We start from the raw sequence: 18,109 nt of genomic DNA, 5'->3' as shown, positions 1-18,109 counted from the left end.
TTTTCATCAATTTGATCAAATTTCTTATCACACAATCTCAGATCTAGGCCGGATTATGGGATTGCATTTCAGTTTGGTCACTTAAAGTTTTGTTATTGAAATGTTTGTTCGAAATATGTCATTTTTTCAAATTTTTAAAAACTAATATTTGAAACAAAAAATTTATATTGGTGTATTCCCTATTGCGTCCTGTATCTAAAACTATATAGTTTTGTTGTTTTGTATTGATAATTATGCTTAAAAATGAAGAAAACCGATAAATAACCACTATCTTTATTTATGAAAAAAGACACTTAAAAACAACTTCTATCTATTCCTTACCATTTTCTGATTCCAAATATATTATAGTTTCATGGTGTTTGACGTTGAAAATAGGCTAAAACTTAACAAACTCGGATCGTTGAATGGAAATTATACTTCCAAGCTCCGTGCAGCTGACAACATGATAAAAACACGTCATTTCAAATGTGGAACACGCTCATGACGTCATACTGAAAGGTGATGAATTATGGCTTCACCTTGCGATGTTTCATTTCAAACATGGTAACATTTTTAAAGGGGTTTCTTTCTCAGATTTCTGTTTGCCCTCTGTCTGTCTCTCTATGTCTCCGTCTGTCTGACTGATTCAATTAAATGTGTAATTACTTAGTTTTGCAAAAGTCAAACTAAGTAGGATATACCTAATTGATTCAGGTCTCTAAATTCTTATTGTAAAATTGTGAGTTTTATTCAAAACAAATTTAATTGGTGTTTTAAACTCAATAATGGGGCATGCTGTGATGAGTAGAAGAATGTGTGCTTACGAGCAGAAAAAGCCCATCAAAGTCAAGAATCGTGTTTTTCTTTTTCTATTTTCACCTTGTAGCTTCATACAGACACTAAGCAACAGTGTAGTTCCACTTCCAGTGCAATATCTTGTACTTTAATTTTGACCATCTGTGTAACACTTTATTGACCCATGATCTGAGCTGTTCACATATGCATATGCACATTCTTTAAAATAATCAGGGTAAAATTAAAGTTAAGTGTCCCAAATTACTTTTTACCATAAAATGTAGTTACGTCCCTGAAAATAAGGTTTATGGAATGAATTCGAAAATTTTAATAATAAATTTTCATTTGATTAATATACTTACCCAATTCACATATAGCAATTTGCCATGGATATCTCCTTCCGTTGGTACTTAGCAACAGCTTCTCAGAATCTTGGATGCTTGAATCTTACAAAGTAAAGATCTGCCAATCGATATAAAATGTCAAACGGTCAGTTTCTCCCGACGTCAACGAATACGCTTCCAGGAAGTGTTGTCAGATCATGCTGACAGAGGACAAAAGCTGGGACAGATCTATCACCGGCACGATAAAGGTGATCATTGACTATGACATGCAGATCACATAATGGCTGATGGATGTTCCGATCTCCAGCCGACTGCCATAATCTTGCAGATGATGTTTTCAGATTAAGCTTTTCTGCGGACAGACCCAGAGGTCAGAAGCTGAGAGAGACCCATCAGCACCATGACGAAGATGATCATAGACATACAGATCACATAATGGCTGATGGATGTTCCGATCTCCAACCAGCTGCCATAATCTCGCACCAAGAAGAAGAAATTCTGAAAACATAAGAAGGAAACCAGAGTTAGAGTCTGAACAAGTTTCAAATAAATTAGTGGTATCTATAAGAATAACTGAAAAGAAAAACATTTAGAGTAATGAATTACTCTTTTCCACTTCAAAATAACACTGCTTTTTTGGGGGGAACAATAGATTACTGAATTTGATAAACAAAGTTTGTTGCAAAACATGCCCTGTTTACCAACAACAGGTTAACTCTCTTCTATTAGGATCTCAAAAATTTGTTATGAAAATTACAATTATTCACTAAAGATGCCTCTTCTTAGCAACCCAAAACGTCTGGCATGAATTAGTTCATCTTGAATTTTGCAGATAAATGTATTACTTCTTCTTCTTCTTCTTTGTTCATGGGCTTAGACTCCCACGTTCACTCATGTTTTTAGCACGAGTGGATTTTTACGTGTATGACCGTTTTTACCCCGCATTCAGCAGCATACGCCGATTTCGGGGGAGGCATGCTGGGTATTTTCGTGTTTCTATAACCCACCAAACTCCGACATGGATTACAGGATCTTTTCCGTGCGCACTTGGTCTTGTGCTTGCGTGTACACACGAAGGCGGTTAAGTCACTAGCAGGTCTGCACATAAGTTGACCTGGGAGATCGTAAAAATCTCCACTCTTAACCCACCAGCGACCGGGATTCGAACTCACGACCTCCCGATTAGGAGGCCGACGTCTTACCACTGCGCCACTTCGCCCGTCGGTTTTAAGAATGAAGAGAAAATAAGTGAAAAAATTCCTGCATAAGCAATGCGGAAACATACTGACCAGTCCCATGACATCGGACATGAGCATAACTAGCAACATGAGGGCACGGAGAGGGATCCTAGTCACCACCTGTACTGCTCTCAGCATGCATGTCACCACTAAGAAGGGTAGCAAAACCTGAAACAATTCACATACAAATAAACCAGAATTTGTTCTGCTCTTGAAGCAAAATGTGAATAACTGAATTCATGTGCAGATGTGAACACTTCTTTTCAGATCTCCACAAAATTTCGAACAAATTCAGGTCTTCAACTTGGGGTACATTCACATGGGGCTGTGAACAGACAGTCCAACGAAGCAAGGTGTTAAATGTTAAGTCTTAAAATGGAGGGGGGGGGGGGGTCTTAAAAAGGGTGTTCCAGTGCACATTTATCTGGTCTGAAATTCATGAAATGACTAAACTCATTTCAAGTCAGAGACTGAGACACATGAACAGTTCCTCTTATCAACAGGACTAACCCGAAACACCAGAACAAAATCCTACAGAGAAAATCAATTCTTACACATGCAGAAATGATGTATAAGACTTAAGAGAACTTTATTATCTCATCTGACAAACTTGGAAGTGTATGCAAATTGACAGGTCTTTCTTGCGTAAATAAGGAAAATGACCTTTGACCTTCAAACACAGCCCCAAAGACCTCTCAAGCAGATACCAAGCAAGGGTTAATTTTTGGCTGTGTGTGTGTGCATGCGTGTTTGTGTGTGTGTGTGTATTGCCTACAAAAGTGTAATACACACACATCTTGGTCATCATGTGTGTGTGTGTGTATACGTAAGTGTGTGTGTGTGAAAAGTGTGTGCGTGCATGCGTGTGTGTACGTAAGTGTGTGTGTACGTAAGTGTGTGTGTACGTAAGTGTGTGTGTACGTAAGTGTGTGTGTACGTAAGTGTGTGCGTGAAAAGTGAAATAAACACACACCTTAGTCATCATGATGGCTCCCATTACAAAGGGGTTGAACACCGTCAGGAAGCAATACACTGAGGCGGGGTCAAAACTGAAATAACAAAACCGGGTAAGAATAGGTTTGCCATTACATGACTGTACAAATCTTAACCACATTTTTGGGGGGTATCAGGTATTTTATATTTTGAAATATGGTTTCATGAAAACTGAAGCTACTGCATGTAGTACTATTTTGCTAATACTGTAGTACATGTATCAATGCATACATATCTTTTTTTTCATTTGCTTTCTGCTTGTCACAAAAAAAAAGCAATATATACATGAGGTTGTGTTGTTTTTCTCCTGTTTTCTTTTGCTAACTAAAATTAGTATGCAGTTCAATTTCAGCATGCCATCACATGGCCCAGAAAATGTGATAACACAGATAGCATGGTTGATGAGACTTTGTTGCGACACCCATAAAATATGAATTGTTAAAATAAGAATCACTCCAATCAGTCACATACCTGTTAATACTAGCGATGTTGCCTGTTCCAAAGAACGCCGTGGTAATCAGGAAGATCTGACAGCAGTTAAGACTTGCAAATAGGGGAACAAATCTTGCTGTATGTTTGAATTTCAAACCTTTTGATAGTGCCACAGAGAAGGGACTCCATGATTAGAGAATTCTGCCCAACAGATGAGCGTCAATTTTGAAATGTAATTTCTTACGGTTTCAATCTAACTTGGCTATTAGAGAGTTCTGCCACAGACAAGCATCAATTTTGAACCATCGTTTCTTAAAATTGTATAACTCGTCTGATGAATTCATCTTGTATTATTTCAAATCTAAATTGTGGAAATAAAGTGTTTCTGTTACAAAACAAAATAAAATAGTTTCAGATTGTTGTTTATCTTCCATTGACACTCTCCCTTTGAGCAAAACTACATCAACAATAAAACAAACAAGCTAGGTCCTCAAGGATCAGGCAATCCATTCAAGGAAGAATGAGTTTCAAGGAAATAAATAACGTCGGCGGTTCAGGGGCAGAGGAGGCTGAAACGTTTTGGCCTTGTAAATATGAATTTAACCCCCTCTGGTGAAAGATGTCTTGTGCATGTAAAGAACCACACTATTTTGTCCCTCTCCCTCCCACCTGGGTTCAACTATCATTTTTCGCATGTAGTTTAAAAAACAACAACGTTTAAAATGGTTTTTTTGCTTTCGTGGAAACCCGCGAAATGACAGATTTGGATTGCCTCAAGGATACAAAGAAGAAGACACGACGCAAGTCCCCAATGTGCAGGTGTCTGGGGGTCTGTTCAATGCCCTTCTTGTCCAGTTCCAGGCGGGAGGATCTGAAGCTGACCACTCTGGCCTGTCGGCTGTCCAGGTGTTCCAGGTGCGTCTCCATCTGCAGCCAGCTGTACAGCACGCACACCAGCGACAGCAGGAACAGGCCTTCATACCTGGCGCAGCCGTCAAGGATCACTGATTTTGCTTCACATTGGTTTGAATTTGGGAGAAAAGTGCTTTTACTGTATAAGACGTTCCGGAAATAACTCTCATGATTTTCAAGCGGTGTTGCAAAGTACGTGCCCCTGACATTGAGTCAAGTGCAAACACGTTGCCAAGTTACATTTTCCCATGTGACTTCTTCGTCTTCTTCTGCGTTCGTGGGCTGAAACTCCCTCGTACACTCGTGTTTTTTGCACGAGTGGAATTTTACGTGTATGACCGTTTTTTACCCCGCCATTTAGGCAGCCATACGCCGTTTTTGGAGGAAGCATGCTGGGTATTTTCGTGTTTCTATAACCCACCGAACTCTGACATGGATTACAGGTTCTTTTTCGTGCGCACTTGGTCTTGTGCTTGCGTGTACACACGGGGGGTGTTCGGACACCGAGGCGAGTCTGCACACAAAGTTGACTCTGAGAAATAAATCTCTCGCCGAACGTGGGGACGAACTGACGCTGACAGCGGCCAACTGGATACAAATCCAGCGCGCTACCGACTGAGCTACATCCCCGCCCCCACATGACATTATAGACCACTTACTTATGAGAGGGTGTGTCTGAAACACGTGGACAAGAGCATGTGTGGGAAGTTTGCCTCAGTAAAAGCAAGAGTACGTGTGGATAGCGTGCCTCAGTAAAAGCAAGAGTACGTGTGGATAGCGTGCCTCAGTAAAAGCAAGAGTACGTGTGGATAGCGTGCCTCAGTAAAAGCAAGAGTACATGTGGATAGCGTGCCTCAGTAAAAGCAAGAGTACGTGTGGATAGCGTGCCTCAGTAAAAGCAAGAGTACGTGTGGATAGCGTGCCTCAGTAAAAGCAAGAGTACGTGTGGATAGCGTGCCTCAGTAAAAGCAAGAGTACGTGTGGATAGCGTGCCTCAGTAAAAGCAAGAGTACGTGTGGATAGCGTGCCTCAGTAAAAGCAAGAGTATTCACTCTTTCACAACCCATACAAACCCAACAAGCGTTATTTCCGAACATCGTCTATTGTGTCTTCTAGCTTACCACACAAAACTGCATACAGAGGCGCATTTCTCAACACAATGAATGTACACATGTCAAGGCAAAAACAAACATATCACTCTCAAAAAAAGAGACAAACAGGACCTTGTAAGCAAGCGGTTGGGGAAGGGTGTGTGTGTGTGTGTGTGTGTGTGTGTGTGTGTGAGTGTGAGTGTGTGTGTGAGTGTGTGTGTGTGTGTGTGTGTGTGTGTGTGTGTGTGTGTGTGTTGGAGAGTATGAGAAAGAGAGAGAGAGGGAGAGAGCATGCAGACAGTGGTGTACACTGAGAGAAGTATATGAATAGATCAGTGACTGCTAGCTGCCAGTGAATCTAGACGTAAACCACATACACACCATCCTACCCAAAGGATACGTAATACTAGTGAGAATGTAGGGAGCCATGAAGGCAAGGCCAAGACTCAAGAGGCGTACATCAACACTGATGTCCGTCAGCAACGGCAACAGTGGGGAAACACCTGCAAAAACGTCAAACTTTGATACATGTAGCAGGTCAAAATAATGCACAGAAAGAAACGGTTTAGTGACAAAGTCTCTGCACTGTTTTGCAAAACGTCAAACTTTGATAGCAGGTCAAAATAATGCACAGAAAGAAAGTGTTTAGTGACAAAGTCTCTGAACTGTTTCTTAACAGGGAGCTAACAGCAGCAAGGGTAATAAACTATGTAAACATCTAACCATTAGAATGCAAATCTCTTTCAAGCTCTGAGGAATTTCAAGCAGTCAGAATATCCTTTGTTTTGAAGTCTTCTTCTGAATTTGGATTCTCCTTTGAGATTATGCCTGAGCAGTATGTATGCATGTGTGCCTGTGTGACCCACACAGCCCTGTAAACTGTAGCATTGTATTTTAAGTCAGTATGCCAGAAAAAAACAATCATAAAAATTTGTTCTTCATTTATATTACTTTTTTGTCCCATCGCTGGGAATTTCAGGTCGCTTCCACCCAGTCGAAAGCTAGTAGCAACAGAGTCGCGCTACCCAGGTGTGTGCGTTTTCAGGTGTATTCAGCCACCAGCACTTACCAAGGCCTTTTACGTGTCACAGTTGTGACACGGGGGTGGGACATGGATACTATCTCTGAGTCTCCAGACAAAGAAGTTGATGAATACATTGAAAATTAAAATGACTTACACAGGATGATCCAGCTGAGCGCTTGTGTGAAGAAAGGAGAAGCAGTCTTGACAGCAATCCTGTCTGACGTCACCTTGACGATGATGGTTGCTATGGCAATCACAGCCACCTGTAAGTGTAACAAACAGCACACTTTTTGAAAGGTTTCTAGCAACAATCTAGTAGAAACTGTTCCTCTAGCAAGGATAACTATTAATTAACATGCTGGAATTAGGACATGCTTGGGATATTTTTCAGCAGAAAAAAATAAATGTAATAAAAAATAAAAAATACATTGAATACAAATTATTTCAAAAAAACCTTACATTTTCTTGTCCCCTTTCTTCGTCTTTTGCAATGTTTCTCTCTCACCAAATCATCTTCTATACATTGGTCTGTTCTCTCTCTCTCTCTGCGATTTTCTCTCTCACCCACCTGAATACAGAGCAAAGTCTTCGATACTGTATCGATGCTTCCATTCTGGTCCCATAGCCTGGAAAATAATCAATGAAAATTCATCCGAGATGTCAACTTTGTTATAACAATCGAAAATAAGAAGATAATGTTTTCTTTTTAGCATTAAAAGCAAAGTCCGCCTCTCAAAACCTAGCCATGTTTGGGTGCGTTGAGAACATAGTTTTGCGTACATGTAAAGCTTACCAGCTTTTACTGGATGACCCATTATTCTTTGAAAATGCACTTTTCATGAAAAAAGAAGAAAGAAAATAGAATATAAAGAAGTGGAAATAAAAGAAATATCTCATTTTTCTGCAGTATGTTTATTCATAAAATACCTAAAATAAAAATGTGAGCTTACCGCCATATCATGTAAATGCCAAGCAGGAAAGACAGCACTCCTGACAACAGTCTGAAAAAAAAAAAAGGAATTTCAGCAAGACTTAAATCAATGTGCATTATATTTTATAACGCTACAGGACCTCTAATGTATTTGCTGCATATTGCCACACTTGATACCATTTCTCTGCAAGTAGCCAAGGGTAGAAGGATTCAAACTTGCTAAACCAATGACACAAATGACAAAGACAAGAACAACCCTCCACTACAACCAACAACCCCCCCTCCCCCAAAGTTTTTTTCACTGAAGCATAGCAAACACACCTAAACACACACACACACGCATGCACACACTCACCCACGCTTGTACACACTCACGCACACACACACACACACACAGTCACACACACGCGTGCAGTACTTACACCACCGGGTAGTTAGTACTGCCCCCAACCACAGGCAACAGAGGAAACACAGCCATGAGTAGACAGCTTGTCATCCAGCAAAGGCAGGTCGTCTGCACACCCCCCAAAAAAAATATTGATATGAGTTACAACTAAACAAAAGACTCATTAGAGTCATATGGTGAAAAACAGGTAGAGTGGAACCCCCCTTTTGGGCGGGGATGTAGCTCAGTCGGTAGCGCGCTGGATTTGTATCCAGTTGGCCGCTGTCAGCGTGAGTTCGTCCCCACGTTCGACGAGAGATTTATTTCTCAGAGTCAACTTTGTGTGCAGACTCTCCTCGGTGTCCGAACACCCCCCGTGTGTACACGCAAGCACAAGACCAAGTGCGCACGAAAAAGATCCTGTAATCCATGTCAGAGTTCGGTGGGTTATAGAAACATGAAAATACCCAGCATGCTTCCTCCGAAAACGGCGTATGGCTGCCTAAATGGCGGGGTAAAAAACGGTCATACACGTAAAATTCCACTCGTGCAAAAAACACGAGTGTACGTGGGAGTTTCAGCCCACGAACGCAGAAGAAGAAGAAGAAGAACCCTCCTTTTAAGCCACCCCACCCCCTTGATTGAAGACTTCCTCCTTTTAAGGCCTTTACTTGTACACATGTTCTGTTCATAACCTCTCTAAATTACCGCCATTTTAACCCTTTCGCTGCCAATCAAAACTTCCTGACTGCCAGGGAATATTGGAGTTCGGGGTGTAATAATTCACAAAAAATTCTAGCTCCAAACTGGCAGTAGGTAAGAAAGTAAAACCTATGTTATTTTTAAAGGAAATTCAACCAAGAATCTGTTTTTAGTATCTAATCATGGAAATAATGCACAAGTGCAGGACGGGTATACCCGTCCTAAGGCAGTCAAGGGGTTAAAGACTACCAGACCTCTTGGGTTTTTTTCTTCTTCTTCTGCGTTCGTGGGCTGAAACTCTCACATACACTCGTGTTTTGCACGAGTGGAATTTTACGTGTATGGCCGTTTTTACCCCGCCATTTAGGCAGCCATACGCCGCTTTCGGAGGCAGCATGCTGGGTATTTTCGTGTTTCTATAACCCACCGAACTCTGACATGGATTACAGGATCTTTTTTGTGCGCACTTGGTCTTGTGCTTGCGTGTACACACGGGGGTGTTCGGACACCGAGGAGAGTCTGCACACAAAGTTGACTCTGAGAAATAAATCTCTCGCTGAACGTGGGGACGAACTCACGCTGACAGCGGCCAACTGGATACAAATCCAGCGCGCTACCGACTGAGCTACATCCCCGTCCCTTACCTCTTGTTTAAGACCTGATTTTTGGTGATCTTTAAAGGGGAGTACCATGGTAGTGCATATAGATCTTGTTAGGTGAGTACCTTTTATACAGTTTGACGAATAGACCTTGTGTAGCACAGTTTGTATAGACCAACTGCAAACGTAAAGTTTAGATTCGTTTGACACTTTCCATCACACTTCTCTCTTTCCATTATTCAGAGCATTGTGGACCAATGAATGAATCAAATTCCCTCTGTTTTCTACCACTCCTCTTCTGCACATTTCCATTGGATACAGAATATGCTAAACAGTTTCAAAAACTCAAATTTCATTGGTTTAGCATCAACAGAGGGAACTGACCCTGTGAGTGTTCCAGAGAGGAGTACTGATGGCCCAAAATGCCATACCAACCAGGCCCACTGACAGCAGTTCACGGTAAAAGAAACTCATCACCTAAAAAGTGAGAAGAGAAAAATAAAAACATGAATCACTGCACTGTTCACTGCTTTTTGGTTCAGTAGACAGTGTAATTTTTGTAGAGCCCACAAAAAGTGCAGTTACAAAAAGGTGAAAAAAGGGTATAACCCCAGGTAAATTTGCTGGTACATGTACAACTATAAGTCAACCTATTAACAACATGCAATGAACTGCAAGAAATCAATCACATGTTTAAAACTTGATATCTAAGAACCATCCAAACTTTGAATGAAACAAAATAAGCAAATGCAACGACCACAACAACGAAATGGAACTCACAGTAATTTCCAGACCAAGGAAGCAGAAAAGGGTGGAAAGGGCCATCGGCATGACATAAGCCTCCTTTATCACACCTTTCAAAGCAGCATAAATTGTGTTCCATCTGAAAACAGAGTTCACACTGTTAGATTGCGCACACACCCACAGACACACACCTGCATGTACACACCCACACACACAGAAAGACAGACATGCTTTCTTTCTTTATTTGGTGTTTAACGTCGTTTTCAACCATGAAGGTTATATCGCGACGAGAGAAAGGGGGGAGATGGGATAGGGGAAAGGGGGGAGATGGGATAGAGCCACTTGTTAAGTGTTTCTTGTTCACAAAAGCACTAATCAAAAAATTGCTCCAGGGGCTTGCAACGTAGTACAATATATGACCTTACTGGGAGAATGCAAGTTTCCAGTACAAAGGACTAAACATTTCTTACATACTGCTTGACTAAAATCTTTACAAACATTGACTATATTCTATACAAGAACCACTTAACAAGGGTAAAAGGAGAAACAGAATCCGTTAGTCGCCTCTTACAACATGCGGGGTGCAGAGAAATAAGGATGTGGAAAAGAAGACTTTTGGTAAGTGAAATAAAGGTGATGGATCCAGTCAGGTAGAAATAAGACAACAAGAAAAGAATTGGAAAACTGCAGGGAATAGTAGGGAGAGTTTTCTTGGAAGGAAATATAGGTGAAAGGACTGGTAAGGCAGAAATAAGACAAAAGAAGAGAAGTAAAGGGGTGGGGTAGCTCTGTTTAAACGCTCCTGCCGCGTGAAGGCGACCCCATGGGAGCGACAGACATGCTAACAGAGAGAAAAGATACAGTTTACAAAACAGATATGACTCTCCGTACATTTTCCTTTAAATCTTACCCTTGTGCAAACTTCATCCACAGCAGAACTGGTGTCAGGCAGTAAAGGTAGTAAGTCCATGGTAAAGATTGAACTGTAGCAAAAACAAAATGCTGGCGATTAAAATCGATGTAACAATTCTCTGAAAAGTGACAGAAGTGTGTTTGTGGTCGATACAAGAAAAGATGATTCAAGGATTTACATTTATGCAAATCCATATGCAAATACAATTCATAGTGTGCTTGCATGCACCACACACATGCGGATGCATGCACCCAAACATGCATACACGCAAACATACATACATGCAAACATTCACAAATATGCGCACAGACAGAGGCACAGACAGAGGCACAGACAGAGGCACAGACTAACATAGCCTCATTCCTTCATAATTTCAATCATGCAGCAGAGACAGGTATACAATACACACAGGCACAACACACACACTCTTTCTATCCCTGACACTGCCTCACACTTCTCTCACTCCTTCAATTATTACCATAAAGCAGCAGAGCCACAAGGACACCAATGGTGGCAAAGACGTGATACATGACGGGAATGCCCCCTTGTGCACCAAGCGATTTCCCTTGTAGAGTAGATGGTCCCACGATTGTGTGGTCGGCCACGATCAGATGGAGCACATAGCCCATCCACCCCAGGAATCCTAGTGTTACGCTGATGCTGGAACAAATGCAGACGGCAGATCAAAACTATGGGCATGGAATTTATCAATTTAGCTTCAGGGCAGAATTCTTTCCAAGCTTAAAAAAAAAGAAGAAAAAAAAAGAGAAGAAAATAAAGAAGAACAAACAACAAATCGACCAACCACTGAACGTACACATGCTCACGCATTTCCACTTGCACTGTCAGACAAATGATACAAACTCCAAGATATGGTTATCTACAGGAATCTATGAGGAAAGAAACAGAGGCAGAAAGAAAGAAACACAAAAAATCCAAAACCAGAACTTGTTCTACATTCTTAAAGGAACTTACCCAAGAAAGAAGCGGTCATATGTCTGGTAGTAACGCAGTCCTTTGAGAGCAGTGTCAATAACAAACTTGCTCTCATTGATCTGAAACAAGGGTGAAAGTGCTCTGCTAATGCTCAGATCGTATAATTAAGTATCAACAGCACATTAATCAAACCAATAATTGTTAGGGCATTTGAACACAAAGCTTGTCACCATGCAAAACAACAACAACAAAACAACACATGAACAGCATACTATTCAGTCTTAGAAACACTGTGTGTTGAAGGGAAACAATTTTGATAAAGGAATCACTTCCAATAAGTTACAGCGTCGTTGTACATATCTCACTTTCTTTAAGAGGTGCCTACAATTTTGGCTCATCACGGTGCGAAAAAATACACTTTTTCTCAGTCTGAAAAAAACAATGTTTGTTGGTGAAAATATCTTACAAAAGAAATCTCTGATTAGTACTTACTGCATCGCTGTATCTCCCGTTGTTTATGAGATTCCTGATGTTTCTCATGAGATCAACCTGAAAGCAGTCAAAACTATCAAAAACAATCAGTTATTGACTTATCAATACAACAGTACAACCACATCCAGCAGAAGTTACACAACTAGTTGTACAGCAATGTGTATACACTGGAAATGGACAGTTTAGTTTGCAAGTAGTTCATGAATATTATTTTGCTCTTGACTTCACCATGACTTGTAAAGCTCAAATGGTACTGTAACAAGAAAGTGTTTCTCTCAACAACAATCACTGTAGCAACATAATTATATCCCTCACCAATTTCATGCTTTCAAAAATTATCAGGCAAACATGATTAACATGTCTATATAATATATTAGCACTGAATTTAGTGGCACTATCAGTATCACATATCTTTGCACGTCAATTGTTGCTTTTCAGGTTTCTAAGGAGAAGGCATGCACTGTACAGTGGAACCCCCTTTTAAGACCCCCCAATTTAAGACACTCCTTTTTAAGACCCTGTTTTCTAAGACTTTCTGTTCATAACCTCTGTAAATTTACCCCCATTTTAAGACCCCCCTCCTTTTTAAGACCTGATTTTCTCAGATTTTTGAAGGTCTTAAAAAGGGGGTTCCACTGTACAAACAAGACAAGGAACAAATCTCCACAAGACCAAAAGCCTTTTACTTACCTGAGCTGATGCAGACAAATCTCTGAAAAAAAGGAGACCGAAACAAAATGTTAGATTTCAACACAGTATTCATAAACATTTATACTTTGTCCGGAAAAGATCCAATTACTGTTTACATACTTCAAACCACCAAAATAATGAAGAAGCACGCAAAAGTTAAACCTGCTTCACAAACTGTGCAATCCAGTGAGGATAGAAAAAAATTCAGGTCAAGGGAAAAGGAAAATAAATAATGCATCTGTGTGTTTTTGCATCGGTTGAGTACATTTTTTGTTGTTATTTTGTTGTAATCACCATGTACTTACGGGAATGGCCGGAACGAAACTGATATTGTTCTCTCCTGAACCTGCGTCATTTTCACCTGAATACCAAAAGAACTGAGTTAGTCAAAAAGTCTTCAGTTCAAATTCAGAGTTCTTAAAGCAATCTTTGTCTTCTGGAAACCGTAGACACGCACGTACATGACTTCCTTTTTACTATTCTGTCATACCCACCTAAAGCTGCCATTCACTAGAACGTAACTACAATTACACTGTAGGTGTACAGAGTTTTAGAATCTGTTCCATCATGATTTAAGAAGACCATTCCATTGAACAGAGCAACAAAGAATCTTACAAATATCTTTTCTGATCATTTGATCCAATAACAAGAGCTGCACTTTACCTGCTTTCTTTAATACAGTGGAATCACCCTTTTACCACCTTCACAAATATAGAATCAAAAAACAAGAATGGTAGGTAATTGACATTGCAACAACAACAAAAAAAAAATTCTAAACAACGAAGTGACTGTGGTAAGATGAACAAAGTTAGAAAACAAAGGATTACTGTACTCACCGATAAAAAAATACATTCATCAAAAATATAAGAAATTCAGGATTTAAAAGGGACAGAGTCTTATAATGGGGGAACATTTACAGTCTATGAACAGAACATCTGAGAAAGGGGGGTCTAAAAAAGGAGGAAGTCTTGAAGGGGGAGTCTGCTGTACCATGCAGTGTCCCAGACAAAAAGTTTATTTACTACAAGCCATGCAAACACTGTCCATTTCTTTGCAAGTACAACGACGGGCGCTGTGGCGGGGTGGTAAGACGTCGGCCTCTTAATCGGAAGGTCGAGGGTTTGAATCCCGGCCGCGGCCGCCTGGTGGGTTAAGTGTGGAGATTTTTCCGATCTCCCAGGTCAACTTATGTGCAGACCTGCTAGTGGCTTATCCCCCTTCGTGTGTACACGCAAGCACAAGACCAAGTGCGCACGGAAAAGATCCTGTAATCCATGTCAGAGTTCGGTGGGTTATAGAAACAAGAAAATACCCAGCATGCTTCCTCCGAAAACGGCGTATGGCTGCCTTAATAGCGGGGTAAAAACGGTCATACACGTAAAATTCCACTCGTGCAAAAACACGAGTGTACGTGGGAGTTTCAGCCCACAAACGCAGAAGAAGAAGAAGAAGAAGAAGAAGCAAGTACAACTAACCTGGTACTGAGCCAAAATCTGTCCCGCATTTGCAAACAGCCCCTCAGCTTTTTCAAAGTCTGAGCCCCCCAGATAATTGACAGGCAGCACTCCCTGCAACAAAGTTTATTCAAACTGATAGGTAAATATATACAATGAGAATGAGAGTGATTACATTTTTTATCAATCATGTTTAATTTTTTTGCAGATGATATGCATCAAATGAAGACCACAATGAAATCCAGGAATCTAAGTTATGATCTTGTTAGAAAGGTGTATTAATTATTTATTCACATAAGAAACAAATTCTGAAACACCCAAACACCCCCCCCCCAAAAAAAAACCCACAGACTTTCACAGGTTTTCTAAAAAACATTTGACCATTCAATGCAGTAGCGTGACCTCATCAAACTTTTCAAACAAAAGCACACAAAATGTGAGTTGAAACTTTCTCAAAGTCCCCAACCCATCTCCCTACACCTTCTAAAGTCACAACTGACAATCTCAATGAATATTATAATTATATTCAAATGACGAAACAAAACATACCACAGAATTGACAGGAAATGGAACACCCACAAGGAAAGACATCAAGGGTGCAACATCTGCCTGTAGACAAGACCATTTTCATACAATCTCACACAACACAAAAGGGGCTTGATGTACAGCAGTGAAAACATACCTGCCAGAATATGCTTTGTCTCTACTTTTTTAACTAAACTCAGTCATATTTACAAATAGTTACAGTATCACTGACGAAGTCTCTTCATTGAAATTTACTTTGCCTGTGAGAAAATGCTGACAGAAAAAAAGGCTTCACTCACCTACACATCTAAAACCTTGCAGTTACACGTGATAAAATAAGTAAAGGGAGAGAAGCACTCAACTCTAGATATTCATTGCCTCTGATAAGTGCTCCATTATAAGATAACAAACATAACCCTGGCTGTGCCACACTGGTATCAGCTGATGTCCTCTTTCTTATTTTATCCAAAACACACAGCGATATAGTCAGAAAAAGTAAGACGATACCTGAGAAACGTCAACCCGCTTCAAGTGCTGCAGTCGCCAATCTGGAAAGAAGGAAGAACAGTTTTATTGACTGCATGCAATTTACCTTTCATGCTTTGAAATACTACATAAAACAAGACATCACAAGCAACTGTAGTTTCTACGGCATTCACAATTTGCAAGTCTTTTATTTCTTCTATAAAGTTTAAAAATCTAAACAAAAACACACCAACAAAATAAACAAGGTTACTGTTGATGGTATGAAAATGTTTGTAAAGAGAGGCATCACACGCAACCAGTGCTTCAACTATATTACACAAAACTAAGTCTTTTCTTCTGAAAGACAGTTGCAATCTGAAAAAAACAACAACAACACCCAATGAATTCTTTTTTAACAAAGACGTACCATTACAAAAGTTGTCAGGAAACTGTCCACAACTGCCGTCAGTAGGAAGAGACTGGCGAACACCAGCTCCCCAGGCAACCAGAGGGGTCAAGGTCTCGCTGGGGTGACCTGCTCCATGGGAACCTGCAAGGGAGATTACTCATGTATTGCATCTGCTTTGCTATGTTAACCAAAAATAATAACAATAATAATGCATAATACAGTCGACTCCGGTTAATCAGCCACTTTTGGGACTGACTGAACTATGGCCGATTATCCGAAGTGGCCGATTAACCGAACATTTTAAAACATAACTACGAATGAAGAAAAGATTCGGTCCCAGGGAAAATTGGCTGATTATCCGGAATTGGCAGATTATCCGGATGGCCGATTAACCGGAATTGACTGTATTAATAAAGCACATCTATCCAGGGTTTAAACCCTGCTCAAAGCGCTGTACAATCATTTGGAGAAAAACAACAACATAACATTATTTACAGTGCAATCACACACATACCAATGAATACCACATTGCACTATAATAGTGGAATGAGAAATTTATACTTGGTACAGTAGAACCTGTCAATAACGACCACCCAAGGCACTGATCTAAAGGGGTTGCTATAGACATGTGATTGCAATGGAAAGGTGAGTTATATTGAGAATTCCTGTCGGGGATCATTTAGTGTGGTCGTCTTTGACAGGTCGCCAGGGCAGGTTCCACTTTTACACAAATTTCAGACAAAATATAAACCACATTTAAAATCAGGAGAGAGGATCAGCGTCCTTTTTCTGGCAACTGATTTGGCGTCACTGCAACACCACCTGAAAGAGAACTGATTAGGATGCCATTTCACACACAAAAACACAGATACATGAAAACTGACCCCAGTTGGTCATGCCGTGGTCAGAGGTCATGACATACGCTGTCTTGCCGTCCTCGTTGAAGAAGTTGTCCAGCATCTGGACCACCTTCTGCACCCCAGCGTCCACCACCTTGATGTTCATCACGTACTCCCTGAAACCACGGCAATGAAGAAATTCACAGCAGTGTTAAATGATGCAGGAGGGAAAATGAGAATCTCGTTTTTAATGGCAATTCATTGATGCCAAGCTACTTGATTTTAGTATTACATGTGTTGAAATAGCCTCTATATCTTTCATAATTACAAACGTTTAAATAGAGGGCAAAAACTGGAGTGTTTGGTAAAAAAAATGTGTAAAAACTCCCCACCCCTCACTCCATCACCCAAGATTGTAATCAACATGCATGATACCAGCCGATAAAATGGAAAGCGCATCTAAATAATGTCCATGACTAGAGCAACAACTTCAAGGCATGTTCAAAATGCACACATTTTTCAATGAATAAGCGACTAGCTCACACATCAACAGCTTAAAACTGCACAAAAAGTGTACACTATTTCATTCAATTGTCTTACTCTGAATGAGGCTTGTTGGAGTGGCCATTGGTGTCAATGCCTAGCAAGTGTAAGAAAAACACCAACTTGTCCTTCTGCAAAGCGTTCATCAGGGTGGCATTCTTCTCTGCTGATTCAAAGAATCTCTGCAAAACACATTGGGCGACATAACAATAAGTGAGAGTCTGTTGTAATCATTGAGGACAAATATTCCTACAATTAACAAATTATAAGACTTTACTTTTGTCCTGCCTGGACATCTGCACCTTGTTTATAGCGAAACACACAGACATGCACAGACACACAAACCTACAGGCATATGTGCACACAACACATTCTTTCTCTCTGTGAGTCTGACACTCACATAAAGAAGCCCACAGAGGCACACACACACACACACATCTCGTATCCACCCACATCATCACATACAGGCAACAAATACAAGCACTCTTTTTTCCTTTATAGCTGAAGTCCCTAAATCAGGCATGGGAATGGCTGAATAAAAAGTCAGCTGAAAACAGGAGAGGGACCCAAAAACAGGGAGGTCCGGGAGTCCTCCCCCGGAAAAAAAAAAGTTTTAAAGATCAAAATCTACGCAATCTGAGGGGTATTTGGGACAAAGTTTAGCATTTAATTTC

General features: G+C 40.4%; 1 protein-coding gene across 1 annotated transcript in view; it reads right to left on the bottom strand.

Moving 5' to 3' along the window:
- Positions 1 to 703: 703 nt before the first annotated feature.
- LOC138964445 (GPI ethanolamine phosphate transferase 1-like) overlaps positions 704 to 18,109 on the bottom strand; it is a 29,071-nt gene continuing 11,665 nt past the window's right edge. Inside the window, exons 6-29 of the mRNA XM_070336402.1 lie at positions 17,493 to 17,617; positions 16,938 to 17,068; positions 16,072 to 16,194; positions 15,687 to 15,727; positions 15,204 to 15,263; positions 14,676 to 14,768; positions 13,506 to 13,561; positions 13,201 to 13,222; positions 12,511 to 12,567; positions 12,058 to 12,137; positions 11,561 to 11,742; positions 11,080 to 11,152; positions 10,206 to 10,308; positions 9,810 to 9,902; positions 8,162 to 8,253; positions 7,759 to 7,809; positions 7,377 to 7,434; positions 6,963 to 7,071; positions 6,185 to 6,287; positions 4,565 to 4,763; positions 3,821 to 3,876; positions 3,330 to 3,405; positions 2,408 to 2,524; positions 704 to 1,616 (exon numbers count right to left, since the gene is read on the bottom strand). Of these exons, the coding sequence (XP_070192503.1) occupies positions 1,461 to 1,616; positions 2,408 to 2,524; positions 3,330 to 3,405; positions 3,821 to 3,876; positions 4,565 to 4,763; positions 6,185 to 6,287; positions 6,963 to 7,071; positions 7,377 to 7,434; positions 7,759 to 7,809; positions 8,162 to 8,253; positions 9,810 to 9,902; positions 10,206 to 10,308; positions 11,080 to 11,152; positions 11,561 to 11,742; positions 12,058 to 12,137; positions 12,511 to 12,567; positions 13,201 to 13,222; positions 13,506 to 13,561; positions 14,676 to 14,768; positions 15,204 to 15,263; positions 15,687 to 15,727; positions 16,072 to 16,194; positions 16,938 to 17,068; positions 17,493 to 17,617 (2,256 nt within the window). The 3' untranslated portion in view covers positions 704 to 1,460. The remainder of the gene's footprint in view (positions 1,617 to 2,407; positions 2,525 to 3,329; positions 3,406 to 3,820; positions 3,877 to 4,564; positions 4,764 to 6,184; positions 6,288 to 6,962; positions 7,072 to 7,376; positions 7,435 to 7,758; positions 7,810 to 8,161; positions 8,254 to 9,809; positions 9,903 to 10,205; positions 10,309 to 11,079; positions 11,153 to 11,560; positions 11,743 to 12,057; positions 12,138 to 12,510; positions 12,568 to 13,200; positions 13,223 to 13,505; positions 13,562 to 14,675; positions 14,769 to 15,203; positions 15,264 to 15,686; positions 15,728 to 16,071; positions 16,195 to 16,937; positions 17,069 to 17,492; positions 17,618 to 18,109) is intronic.

The sequence above is a fragment of the Littorina saxatilis genome, linkage group LG1 (genome assembly GCF_037325665.1).
Source record: "Littorina saxatilis isolate snail1 linkage group LG1, US_GU_Lsax_2.0, whole genome shotgun sequence".
Classification (NCBI taxonomy): domain Eukaryota; kingdom Metazoa; phylum Mollusca; class Gastropoda; order Littorinimorpha; family Littorinidae; genus Littorina; species Littorina saxatilis.
Note: the sequence above shows the minus strand (reverse complement) of the source record. Positions and strands in the feature narration are given on the sequence as shown.